At 38.2% G+C, this 12,900-nt stretch overlaps 1 protein-coding gene and 1 non-coding gene across 3 annotated transcripts; one reads left to right on the top strand and one right to left on the bottom strand.

The window, feature by feature from the left end:
* The first annotated feature begins 1,927 nt into the window (after positions 1 to 1,927).
* EIF5A2 (eukaryotic translation initiation factor 5A2) lies at positions 1,928 to 12,530 on the top strand. 2 transcript variants are annotated; one of them, XM_047099915.1, is made up of 5 exons: positions 1,928 to 1,993; positions 2,685 to 2,884; positions 3,422 to 3,526; positions 10,363 to 10,494; positions 11,044 to 12,530. In XM_047099915.1, exons 2-5 carry the CDS (start codon positions 2,720 to 2,722, stop codon positions 11,101 to 11,103), a joined length of 462 nt encoding a protein of 153 aa, XP_046955871.1. In that variant the 5' UTR covers positions 1,928 to 1,993; positions 2,685 to 2,719; the 3' UTR covers positions 11,104 to 12,530. The 2 variants fall into 2 exon arrangements, with proteins under 2 accessions (XP_046955871.1, XP_046955872.1); XM_047099916.1 differs by having other exon boundaries at positions 10,363 to 10,450; positions 11,044 to 11,141.
* On the bottom strand, positions 9,925 to 10,067 carry LOC124527421 (small nucleolar RNA SNORA67). The gene has a single exon (XR_006965871.1). It is a non-coding gene; the product is annotated as a small nucleolar RNA SNORA67 (small nucleolar RNA).
* Positions 12,531 to 12,900: the final 370 nt, after the last annotated feature.

The following is a 12,900-nucleotide window of genomic DNA, read 5'->3' as shown; positions in this document are numbered from 1 at the left end:
AAAGTAGTGATTATGGAGCCAAGCTGCCTAGAGTTCAATCTTGGCTCTCTGATTTCCTAGCTGTGTGAGTTTGGCCAAAATACTTTTCTCTGCTTTTTTCTCACAATTAAAAATGTAGATAAAACAGTAGTTGCTAATGGTTTCCAGGGGCTGGGTGTAGGGGGAGGGGACTGACCACAAAAAGGAGGGAACTTTTGGAATCAGGGAAATATTCTTTATTTTGATTGAAGTCATAGTTATAAAACTACTTATGTTTTTCAAAACTCACAAAACTGAAAAGGGTAAGTTTTGATTTGTAGAAATTATAACGTAGTAAACTTAACGTTAAGGGGCACCTGAGTGGCTCAGTCAATTAAACGTCCAACTTCAGCTCAAGTCATGAGCTCAGGTTCCTGGGTTCTAGCCCTGCATTGGGTTCTGTGCTGACAGCTCGGAGCCTGCAGCCTGGCGCCTGCTTCAGATTCTGTGACTCCCTCTGTCTCTCTGTTTCTCTCCCCTGCTCATGCTCTCTCTCTCTCTCTCAAAAATAAATAAAGATGAAAAAATTTAAAAAAAATAAATTTGAGGTTAAAAAACGGGTAACAGTTAAGACTAAAGGAATAATGCACATAAGACATTTTATGTCTACCTACTTGCATAGATACTTTTTACATATTAGCAATCATTCTAATAACATTAGACAGGGAAGGTTAGACAGTGTAAGGAAAAGCAGAGTGGACTCATGAACCAGGGTTCTAATTCGACTCTTTCATATATTAGCTAGAGGCTGAATTCCATTCATGGGAGTTCACTTTTTTATAATAAAGGTTGAATTCAACATGTGTCAAATACCTGTGCAAACCATAGGGCCACATAATAATGTGAGAACGTGACTGGCTACTCAAAAGACAGCAATACAAAATTACAGGACCACATACTGCGGAAGTATAGGTCACCTCCCCAAGGTAGAATGCAGTGCGTTGTGAAATGGAACACAAGGGGGCGCATCTCTTTTAAGAACCTTGGTCCTTAATCCTAGTCAAGTGTCTATTGGCTCCTGGTCTATTTTGAAGACAACCCAACAGCTCTACTGAGGTTTGAACATACCTCAAACTCAAATACCAATGCCAAGAGGAAAGAAGAGCCGAGTTTCTCAGAACTGGACTGGTCTGAAGGAAGGAGGTAGGCATTCACCATTCACCTTCACAACTCCATAACAGCCTAGTGTGAAGAATGAGCTGGGTCATTTCACTGCTGTTATCTGGGTCGCAGATGTCTCAGGAGTTCCCACCGCAGAAGGCACTGCTGACCCTGCCCAGGCACCCAGTGGCAGTCACTGCCAGAACCTCATCACGGATGGCCGGGGTCTCCTGTGAGCAGACAGGTTAGAGCCAGTAATAAAATACTGCACTTGGGCTCTTCCTTGAGGAGCCAAGTGTGGTTTCGACCATCAACCTGAGCCAGAAGTTCGACCCCAAATCTCCTCCCACAACCACGCAGGGCACCCGTTGAATCCGTGTCCCTCACAGGGCCTGACAACTGTCACGTGACAACCACCACGCACCCGATGGTAGGGGCCACAGAACGCGTGGTTTGGCTCCTGTTAACTTCAACTTGGACCCTAGTGCAACCAACATAAAAGTTTGAGATAGCAAGTTTCCTCGCCTTTAAGTTCACCCTCAGCAATCGGACTCCAAAAAGTGCTCCTCACGCCGGAAGTGCACTAATCCGCAGCACGTGGGGTTGCCAGGGCGCTCTTCACGTGACTGGGCGGGACCTCGTGAACATGGTAGCCAATGGTAGCCCGAGAGGGAGGTGCCTGTGACGCGCCGGGACCTATCCCGGAAGTGGGGCTGTGGTGGGGGCGGGAAAGGGCGGGGAGGCCGGGGTGTGGAAAGTGTGGCGGCCCCGCCCCGTCTCTTGGAACTGCCGGGGCCGCCACCGCTGCCGCCGCCGCAGCTGTAGGGGACCGGCGCCGGTGCGCAGGCAAAAGGAGCTCTTTCCCTGCTGAAAGGTGAAGACATGGGGAAAAGCTGGTAGGGCCGGGACCGGAGCGAGGCAGGGCCGGAGAAGGCGACCGGAGCCGAGTCCAAAACTAGGGAAGGAGGAAGGATGGATGGGGGAACGGAGGAGAGCGCGGGACCCGCCAGGGCTCAGGCCCTTGCGGGGCCGGGCCGGGCCGGGCCAAGGATGCCGGCAGGACAAGGGGGCGCCTGAGAGGCCGGGGCGACGGCGCCGCAGGCTGGAGGGCGGGGTGCACGCCTGCTGCCTGGGGGCCAGGTGCTGTTGACCAGGTCCTGTTATCCCCATCCTTGTCGGGGATGTGCGGCCTGGGCTGGGTCCCCCGCAGTGAGGATAAGGGCGGCGGCGGAGGGCCGGGTGGCGCGGCGCGGCGCTGTGCGGGAAGGTCGCCGGTTTCTCCTGCGGTGGGACGACGGGGGCCGAGATTTGCTGCTCCCCGCGCCGGTGAGTGCCCAGGGCGGGTATCCCCCACCCGCTAGGAGCTCATCTGCGACCTCCCTCCCTACCTCCCCACCAATGGATGGAAAAGTTTGTAGAGGCCGGAGTTAGAAGTGCCCCCTATTCTTTTGTGGGTGTTCTATAAATGAAAAAATAATAGATCCATGATGTTTGGTACGTAACCTGTCCGAAATTCCCTGCCTGCGTTCCCGTTGTTAAAAAGCAAACACAAACTTTTTGTGTAGTTCCCTGGGAAAAGCTAGCATCTCCCCAGCCCACCATGGCGGATGAAATTGATTTCACTACTGGAGATGCTGGGGCTTCCAGCACTTACCCAATGCAGTGCTCGGCCCTGCGCAAAAACGGCTTCGTGGTTCTCAAAGGACGACCATGCAAAATAGTGGAGATGTCAACTTCCAAAACTGGAAAGCACGGTCATGCCAAGGTAAGTGCCCTTCCAGGTCTCTCTTTGCGTTGGGGTTTTAATCATTTGAATTACAGTGCGGAACATGAGATTTCCATATTTATAACTTTGTAATAATCACAATTTTTTCTTCCCACAGTTACCGGGTGACCAGCTATTGCTTTGCATACTGAAATATAGCATTTCCTTTTGGGGCCCTTATAATGTTTCATTTAACTGGGAAATGAAACTTTCCTGAAATCCTAGTGACTTAGAATAATCTATTCAGATGAGAAAACGTGTTCTAACATAACTTCATTTTTCTTATGCATCTTATAATTGAATTACTGGACTATATATGATATTGGGTCTGGATATGTCATGATACTGTTTAGTTTGGTTCACTGCTTCTCAAGTCAATGACCACTACTTTTTTTTTTTTTAAGAAAATAAAATAAGATGACCTTGGAAGGAGAAAGAATCTGTCATAATCAGCTTTGGTATTGTGCTCTTGTGTATGTAATGAGTGATATACTTGGCAAAGATTAAACAGGTTTCCTGTTCTCCCTTTTCTGCTAGGTTCACCTTGTTGGAATTGATATTTTCACGGGCAAAAAATATGAAGATATTTGTCCCTCTACTCACAACATGGATGTTCCAAATATTAAGAGAAATGATTATCAAGTGAGTACTAATTTCCTGTAAAATGCTGGTTGTTTCTTAAAGTTGCAAATACATTCTACTGTTAACTGTAATTTAACAAAACCTGGGAGTAGTTTTGTAGGTTTTTCTAACCAAATATTAGGCACCACTTATCCTAAAAATTGGAAAAATAGTGAGATTTAACACTTGTACCTTATCTATAATTATTGCTAATTTGCTATTTTTTTAACATTTTGAATTTTTAAAAAGTTGAACATGTCTTATTGTTTCTCAGATCAAGTGACTGCATTTTGTGACTGAATAAGTCCAATGTTTAGTAAAACTGCTCTTTGTTGTAAACTATTTCAAATGTAGGTAACTCCCTCCCTGGTATTTTATTTCTTTTCACTTCTCAAACCTAAGACTTTATGAAGTCTTTGGGATTCATGTTCCACCAACCAAGTTTGTGTATTAATGAATGTGAGTTAGAATTTGGTATTCTTAAATAGGGAAGTCAGCCGAAAGTCATTAATATAAAAGATGAAGTACCTGGCCACTGCATATAGTAAAGAAAATACAAAACTATGTAATTGTTTTATTTACATTCAGTGACCATGCTGTGACCTTTTGTTAAATTATAGGTATAAACTTCCAAGTTTTAGTTCCAATTATATATTTGGATAGGTCATGTGTAATGATAACATTTTGTTGGTTTAGGAGAATTGATGGTAACCAAACCATTGACCTCATAGGATGTGGGAGCTCAGATTAATCATAACTAAAGTCTCTCTTGTAAGTCTTCAATCTCAGTGACAAGCATACCATATACAGAACTCTTTTCTGTTATATTTTACACAGTGAAAAATACAAGTGTGATACCTAGATTTTTTAAATTCATTTTAAACTGACTTCTTGCTATATCTTTTATTGTATTATGTAATTTTTAGAGCATGTTACCTTCAGCTGCAATTCCCATATGACTTCCTTTTACTCTTTATTCACACATAATGTAAACATATTTTTACATAGTTTTAATCTAGTAAGTTTTATATTTTCATTTTCCCATTTATAAATATTTTCTAGGTTTCCTTGGAGTCTTTGTAGACATTTGAATTGTCTTATTATAATAATAGCGTATGGGCTTTTTTTTTTTTTTTAATCAGGCAAATTTGGGTTTGGATCTAGTTCTGCCACTTTCTAGCTGGACAACCTTGGACAAATTATACAATCTCTCTGAGACTCAGTCTTCCCATCTACAAAGGAAGGATAATGTGAGGATTAAATGAGAAAATGTATGCCGTAATTACCTCATAAGTAGATATGTACCAAAAAGTAGTCCTTTTCTGCTCTCCCTTTTCCTGTATAAAAATTCCATTTAATCATTCCATTATGCTTGGAGCACCTAATTTAGACATGGCTTATAGTGGGTGCTCAATAAACATTTGTTAAATGCATATGTGATTATTCATTGAAGTAAGGATAGTGCAGCTAAGGCTAAGCATAGACTTTTCTTTTGCCAAAAATGGATTTCTGTTTTTTTATCCTTAACATGTGAATGCTTTGAATATTCAATATTCATTATATACATTAATACACATTCAACATAGAATGCTTTTGCCTTTGAGTGTTTCAGAAAGATAGTATCAGTAATTCATATAATTACTACCATGATCAAATTAGTCAATCATTGGGGCACCTGGGTGATTGACTAATTGTAAAAAATATTGTGCTCTAAGGCAAAGGCTCACTTACCTTGTTCCCTTTACCTTAGTCTAGGCCATGCTGTATCCCCAAATAAAACCCAAACCAAATTTTTCCTTTAAGTCTTTTCAGTCAGTTAAGCATCTGACTCTTGATTTCGGCTCAGGTCATGATCTCACCATCGGGGCTCTGTGCTAATGGCTGGGAGCCTGCTTCGGATTCTCTCCCTCTCTCTCTCTGCTGCTCCCCCATGCACACACGATCTCTCCGTCTCTATCTCTCTCCCCCTCTCTCTCAAAAATAAATAAATATTTTAAAAAATTAGTCAATCATTGATTGGAGCTCCAGATTTAACATAAAGGAAAATTTAGTTTGGGTTTTATTTGGGGACACAGCAGGACCCAGACCAGGGTAAGGGGAATGAGGTAAGTGATGCCCTTGCCTAGAGCACAATTTTTTTTTTTTTTAAGTTTATTTATTTTGAGAAAGAGAGAGAGAATCCCAAGCAGGCTCTGTGATATCAGCACAGAGCCTGACTCAGGGTTTCATCCCATGAACAGTGAGATCATGACCTGAGCCGAAATCAGAAGTGGGACATTTAACCGACTAAGCCACCTAAAAGGAAAAATCAGTAGTTCAAATTTTGTCTTTATTTGAAATTTTGATACTTTGTTCATCATGGAATTTTTGTATTAATTTTAGTTTTAAAATATGTGATCACTGATGAGTTTTTTTGGTGCCACCTTAAATTTTGCACTCAGAACAAGTGCTTCACTTTCCTCATCCTAGTGTCAGCCTTTGGTATGTAGTCTGGATCATGGATAAGAGAATGACTCATGCCAGATAGGCTGGGTCCGAATCCTTACTTTAACACTTACTAATCACATGACCTTGGTTGGCAAGTTATTTAACCTCTTGCCTTTTTTTCGTTATTTATAAAGTGAAGATAAGAATAGTAAACCTCACGGGAGGTTTAGTTAGTTAATACTTAGAACAGTGCCTTGCATCGTAAGTACTCAGTGATCATACCCCTTTGTTATCAAGTCACCATATAATACTTATTTCTGTTCATTTAAAAAATTTAGCTCTGTGGGCCTTTTCAGTTATATTTATTGTGCTGTGGTGGTCTTCATGCACGTATCCATGCCAAATATGTACAAGGTATGAACCTGGAGTTGGGAGGAAATAGTTTCTATCAAAGACAATATTGGAACAATTGATAAATTTGAATATGGACTATATATTAAATAATATTTTAGCAATATTACATTTCCTAATTAAAAAAAATAAGTTGGTTATATAAGAATTTGTCTTTTTTGGGAAAGAAAAAAAAATTTGTCTTTCTTGCTAAAGAATCATGATTTTTGAAACATACTCAAATGGTTTAGTAAAAAGAAGAAAAGAACAAGAATGTATATTCTATGTATTTTATGTATTCATATATACATAAATGCACATGTGGTTAAATGTTAATGGGTGAATCAAGGGGAAAAATATGGGATTTTGATGTATTATTTTTGTAACTTTACTGTATATCTGAAATTTTAAAAATAATTTGTGTAAGAAGATCAAATAATTTTCATTATTTAATTTTAGTTTTCTACAGTTTTATTTTTGAAAATTTTAATTTTATTTCATATAGCAATTTATTTTAATAAGATGTTTAATTTTTTTAAAATGTTGTTTTACGAGATATTTTATAATGTCTATACATATTTTATTTGAAATGCTTTATATTTCATCCCACAGTTTAACTGATGAATTCTTAACTCTTTAAAAATAAAATACCACCATTATATAAATAAATATCAAAGTATCAGTAGTATTATTTGACTTTTATGTTTCAGTCACTAATGGCAGTGGGAACCTTTAATTCTTGAAATAGACAAGTTCTACTTCAGGGAATTGCTAAAAGAGCCAAAATCAAAAAGATCTGCCTTGTAAGCCTGTGGCTATTTAGAATTATATAATAAATGATGTTGGAAAAACTGGACAGCCACATGCAAAAGAATGAAACTAGATTATCTTACACCATATACAAAAATTAACTCAAAATTGGTTAAAGACTTGAATATAATTCCTGAAACCACAAAACTAGAAGAAAACATTTGTGGTAAGCTTCTTGACATTGGTCTTGGCATTACATTTTTGGTTCTGACACCGAAAGCAAAGGCAGCAAAAGCAAAAATAAATGAGTGGGACTACATCAAACCAAAATGCTTCTGTACAGCAAAGGAAACCATCAACAAGATGAAAAGGCAACCTACTGAATGGGAGAAAATATTTGCAAATCATATATCTGATAAGGGGTTAATGTCCAAAATATATAAAGAACTCAATAGCAAAAAAAAAAAAAAAAAAAAAAAAACCCAAGCAATTTGATTAAAAAATGGGCAGAGGATCAAAACAAACTTTTCCAAAGAAGATACACAGATGGCCAACAGGTACCTGAGGAGATATTCAACATCACTAATTAACAGGGAAATTCAAATCAAAACCACAATGAGATACCATTTCATACATGTTAGAATGGTTATTCTCAAAAAGACAAAAAGTGACAATTATTGGAAAAGATCTGGAGAAAAAGGAACTTCTTGGACTGTTGGTGGGAATTTAAATTGGTATAGTCACTATATAAAACAGTATGGAGGTTCCTCAAAAAATAAAAGTAGAACTATCATAATGATCCAGCTATACCGCTTTCGGGTATGAAAACACTAATTTCAAAAGCTATGTGCACCCAGATGTTCATTGCAGCATTGTTTACAGTAGCCAAGATATGGAATCTGCCTAAATGTCCATTAATGGATAAAGGAATAAAGAAGATGTGGTATACATATACAACTGATTACTACTTTGTCATGAAAAAAAGGAAATGTTGACATTTGCAACAACCTGGATGGAACTTGAAGATATTATGCCAAGAGAAATAAGTCAGAGAGAGAAAAAGAAATACTGTATGATTTCACTTCTATGTGGAATGTAAAAAACAAATGAACAAAAACAAAACAAAACTTATACAGCAGATTGGTGGTTGGTTTTTAGAGATGAAGGGGATTGGAGAATGAGTGAAGTGGGTAAAGGAGGTCAATTGCATGGTGATGGATGGTAACTAGACTTATTGTGGTGATCACTTTGTAGTGTATACAAAGATTGGTACAATAAAAAAAACTATACTTCTGCCTCAACCTCCTTGTTTCCCGCTCCTCTCCCAACTACCTCACAAATGTTTGAGTGATGTAAAGATGAATTAAAAGGATTTGTAGTTGCTTAGAGGATGCTTTTTGTTTTTGAGGTTTTAGACTTGTGCAAAAGCTGAAATCTGATGAGATATCTGTGGGAAGCCATAGCCAGATTTGGTAGTGCCATAGAGAGGAGCTTTGAAATCTACCTCTATGGTAGGTTTGTGTTACAAACAGTAACACAAAGCAGTAAAGGGGAGTAAGGACCAAATCTTCAACTCCTTTTGTGTTTGTCAATGTTAGCATCTGGTATTCCGAACAATTGCCTTTTATAAAATCTGTTAGAAGTCTAGGCACCTGTTGCTGGATGGCAGGATAGTTCTATTTTTGTTTTTTTGAGGAGCCTCCATACTGTTCTCCAGAGTGGAAGTGGCTGTACCAGTTTGCATTCCCCCCAGTAGTCACTTATATGTGGAATTTCAGAAACAAAACAGATATGGGAAGGCAGTGGGGGGGAGAGAAGAGACTGAGGACTGATGGAAGGGGGGGGGAGATGGGCTGGATGGGTGAAGGGCATCAAGGAGGGCACTTGTGATGAGCACTGTGTGTTGTATTTAAGTGATAAATCACTGAATTCTACTGAAACCAGTACTACACTATACATTAACTAAAATTTAAATAAACTTAAAGAAATCTAGACATACTGTATATGCTTCTAGAATAAATAAGTACAGCCTGGCTATTTCATCATTCCTGTAATAAAAAAAAAATCAGGAATATCAAAACTGTGTCTCTTTGTAGGTTAGACTGGGTTTGTTTCATTAATGTCATCAACAAGCAAATGTTTGTCTTTAAAAAAAAATCTAATGTTAATGGTAAACTGGACACCAAAAGTTTTCTACAGAATTTTGTTCATAATCAAATTATAAAACACATTGTAATCATGGAAAACTAAAATTAACTTTATGCCCATTAATAGGAAAACAGTTAAATCAGTTACAATCTATTTATGCAGCTGTGAAGTAGTTAAAGAGACTGAGGTAGGCCTATAGTTTCCAATTTGGAAAGATTTCTAAGACATACTGTTAAGTGAAAACAACTTGCTGAAAAATACCTGTCATATCCCATTTATGTTTTTTTGACACAAAAAGTGACATTGATTCAAAGAAAAGAAAAAAACCTGACAAGATGTCTATCCCATGGCTCCCTTCCCTCCCCACTCCTGCTCCTCTTCAGCTCCCAGGGCCTGAATCCTGGATAGGGCTAGGTAACAGGACAGCCCTTCAGATGAGGTCAGCAACATTGACGAGCATCTCCTCAATTGAGGATCTGTGGAAGGTCTCGATATCTCAAAGAGTCCTCCTGTCTTCTTCTGTCACCATGTTAAGGGCCACACCCTTATGGCCAAATCGTCCACCAGGACCAACTCTATGGATAGTTTCCCCTGTTGGTGGGAAGGTCATAGTTGATGACTAAAGAAACCTGATGCGTATCAATGCCTCTGGTCTAGGTCAAGGGCTTAAGAAGACGCAACCTATCCAGAAAGGGTTGAAGTATACGTGTAGGCAGCCAAAGGAAGGCAAAGGAAACAAACATCCCCTTCCCTCCAACAACCTAAGACATGTCAGATTTTTTTCCAAGTTACTAATTTCCTGAAGAGGGACATGAGCAGACCCCATGTAGACAGAATCACCTTGGATTCTCATTTATTTTTTCTAAAGCAACTATATTTGTATTGTGCACATACACATAAATGCTTCAGGGCATATTAGAGAGAGAGAGAGTTGGGGGAACGTGGTGTGCAGGAAGGAGTGAACTTATACTTTTAGTCTATACATCTTTTATGGTTGTGTATGTTTAGCATTATTTAAGCTCAGAATATATTAACGTATTACTGTGTACTTGTACAAATTAATGTGGATTGCAACTTAACTATGTAAATATTACAAAGTGATATAATCTAATCACTGCAAATGATATAATTTCTTTTAATAGCTGATATGTATTCAGGATGGTTACTTATCCCTGCTGACAGAAACCGGTGAAGTTCGTGAGGATCTTAAGCTGCCAGAAGGTGAACTAGGTAAAGAAATAGAAGGAAAATACAATGCAGGTGAAGATGTACAGGTAAAGACCTAAGGGGAGATTGCTTTTTATAAGAACTGTGGCATAAACTAGTTAGCAAAAAAATGGCAAATATGAAATGTAGTTTTTAAATACTGCTCTATGAGACGGTTTTCCCATGATACCCCGAGAGGTCCATTACCAAAGAAAGTATCAAAGTTCACTTTTTGCTAAGCAGACATTGCCAACCCCAAATTTGTTTTGAAGACCAGCACCTGAGCTATGAAAGATAAGAAAAGATGGTATGGGAATACTAAAGTGTGAAGGTGATTTACTCTTTGTCTTTGCTATGACTCTCAGAAGTATGACATCTGATAAGTATTGAGACATTCATAGCTCTTATTCTTCCTGTTTCCTGGAAGTCACCTTAAAAACCACAGTTTGAGAAATTTTACTTTGGGAAACTATAAAGAAAGTAGGTTATCTGGTCTTGGAATACCTCTTTCCAAAGTCAGCATGTATAAAATATCCACAAATATCCAGTATATAATAACATATCTTATGTATGTATTGCCTTCTGAATAACTTTTTGCCTGCATTTTTCCCTTCTAGGTGTCTGTTATGTGTGCAATGAGTGAAGAATATGCTGTAGCCATAAAGCCCTGCAAATAAATGGGAACATCAGGCATGAGCAAAATGTTAGGTCTGGATCAACCACAGATCTAAAGTTTGGGTCTAAGTTGTCACCAAAGCTATGGCCTTCATAAGCCACCTCATTTTTTTAAATTGTTTTGAAATTGTACTCAGTTTTGTAGGCAATTGGTAATTTAAAATCATCAAGTTTGTAATTCTTTTTTTTTGTTTTAATTTTGTAGGTGTCTTTCCTATAACTTTCCTGTGGTTTTCAGTGAGTACAAGAAATAGATAAGATGGCTTCAGCAGATATGATTTGTCTGAGCAAATCATTCCTGAATTTTAGTTGATAGATAAACCAGGGCTTAAAATCAGACAATGTAGCATCTAGTGGTATCAAAGTACCACATTTAAGTTGAATTGTTCTGCATTAATTTCAGACCTAATATAGAATGAGTTGATTATGGATTGGAATTGTCACAGTTTCAGCCTGTGTGTGGCAAGCACAAATCCTTAACCAAAAATCATGTTATCAAGAAGTGTCAGTTTTCTTAGTAGGCATGTGCAGCCACCTGTATTACCTCAGTCATACTTTCCTTTGCCAAATTGTTGCAAGACTAAACATAACCTTATATGTAGTGATTTTGCTACCTGCTCATAGTTGACAGACGTTGAACTATAGGTTGACTGTTATTAGCAAGTCAGATTACAAAGGAGGAGTCTACAGGGGACAGTGGCAAAGGGGATTGGTTAGAGCTATAGGTTTTTACTTGAGGCCTGTGTAACTGGCATAAAAATAGAAAGTTTCTTTCTAGTTATGTTTTTGCTTTTTGTTCTCTCTCTCTATTTAAAGGAGTGACCTGCTTTATAGGATGCTATGCAGTGCTCTTTATCAATATGTTGAATAAATTGTTGGTATTTATAGTAGTCCCTCCTTTCCAACCATTTTTAAGTACACTTTTTGGCATTAAAATATTTAGTTGTGCAGCAAAACTGGATATTCTTTAAATTGATTTGGAATATTTGTTAAATTTATGTACACTTTTTCTAAAGTGAATTGAAAGTGCATCATGGAGCAAGAGTTACTTTCTGTGATGATTATTTTTCTTACTTTGAGAAGTACATATATTTTTTTTCTGATTGTTATGTACTTAATTCGGTTACCAGTGTGAAACATAACTAGGAAAGAATTCTAAAAACTGAATAATTTTAAAAAGTGTTTTAGGTGACTCAGCTACATTTCTCTTCGTATATCTTATTTCCAGGATTCTAGACACTGTCACAGGGTTTGCAAGGACCTTTGACTTAAAAACAATCATTATATTGAAATTAAACTTAGAACAAAATCACTACTTCAGTAATCATTCTCTAAGACTGATTATGAGACCTTTCTCATCATGCCTTGACCTCTGAAAGACCTTTGTTCCTATCATCTGGAGGAAAACATATATGATGCTGTAACCGATCTAATCAGTAACTAAAAATAGTATTAGGCACTTGATCTTAGCCAAAAGGCCGAGAAGCGATACTGAAAATAGTATTAGGAACAGAAGATCCCAAAGGTTTAGTTACTTAATTTGTGCACATTTTTAAATCTTGTATAGGCCTCAGCAAACCCATTTGGAGAAGAAAACAGGATACTTAAGAGAAATGCAAGGAGAATTCTAAAGCACAAGAAATATAGAGGTTATAGTTAACCATTTTAGCGTAACATCTTAGCTTTTGCCCATCTGAAGCACAATCAGGAATTAGGCTAAATTCTTTCCAGTATTCCATCTAAGTATCTACTTCATACTGCTCTAGTGTTTTAGTAGTCTGTTCTGTGCATTTTACTTG

The sequence above is a fragment of the Lynx rufus genome, unplaced genomic scaffold (assembly GCF_022079265.1).
Source record: "Lynx rufus isolate CCGP_SWC_20201006 ecotype Redwood Valley unplaced genomic scaffold, mLynRuf1.p SCAF_5, whole genome shotgun sequence".
Lineage (NCBI taxonomy): Eukaryota > Metazoa > Chordata > Mammalia > Carnivora > Felidae > Lynx > Lynx rufus.
This window is presented reverse-complemented; position numbering and strand designations above follow the sequence as displayed.

Excerpts from the sequence above, each read along its gene's own strand:
- EIF5A2 (XM_047099915.1), top strand. The coding sequence starts at position 2,720 with ATGGCGGATGAAATTGATTTCACTACTGGAGATGCTGGGGCTTCCAGC. Across the intron at positions 2,885-3,421 it reads GAAAGCACGGTCATGCCAAG|GTTCACCTTGTTGGAATTGA; the intron begins GTAAGTGCCCTT and ends CTTTTCTGCTAG. Across the intron at positions 3,527-10,362 it reads TTAAGAGAAATGATTATCAA|CTGATATGTATTCAGGATGG; the intron begins GTGAGTACTAAT and ends TTCTTTTAATAG.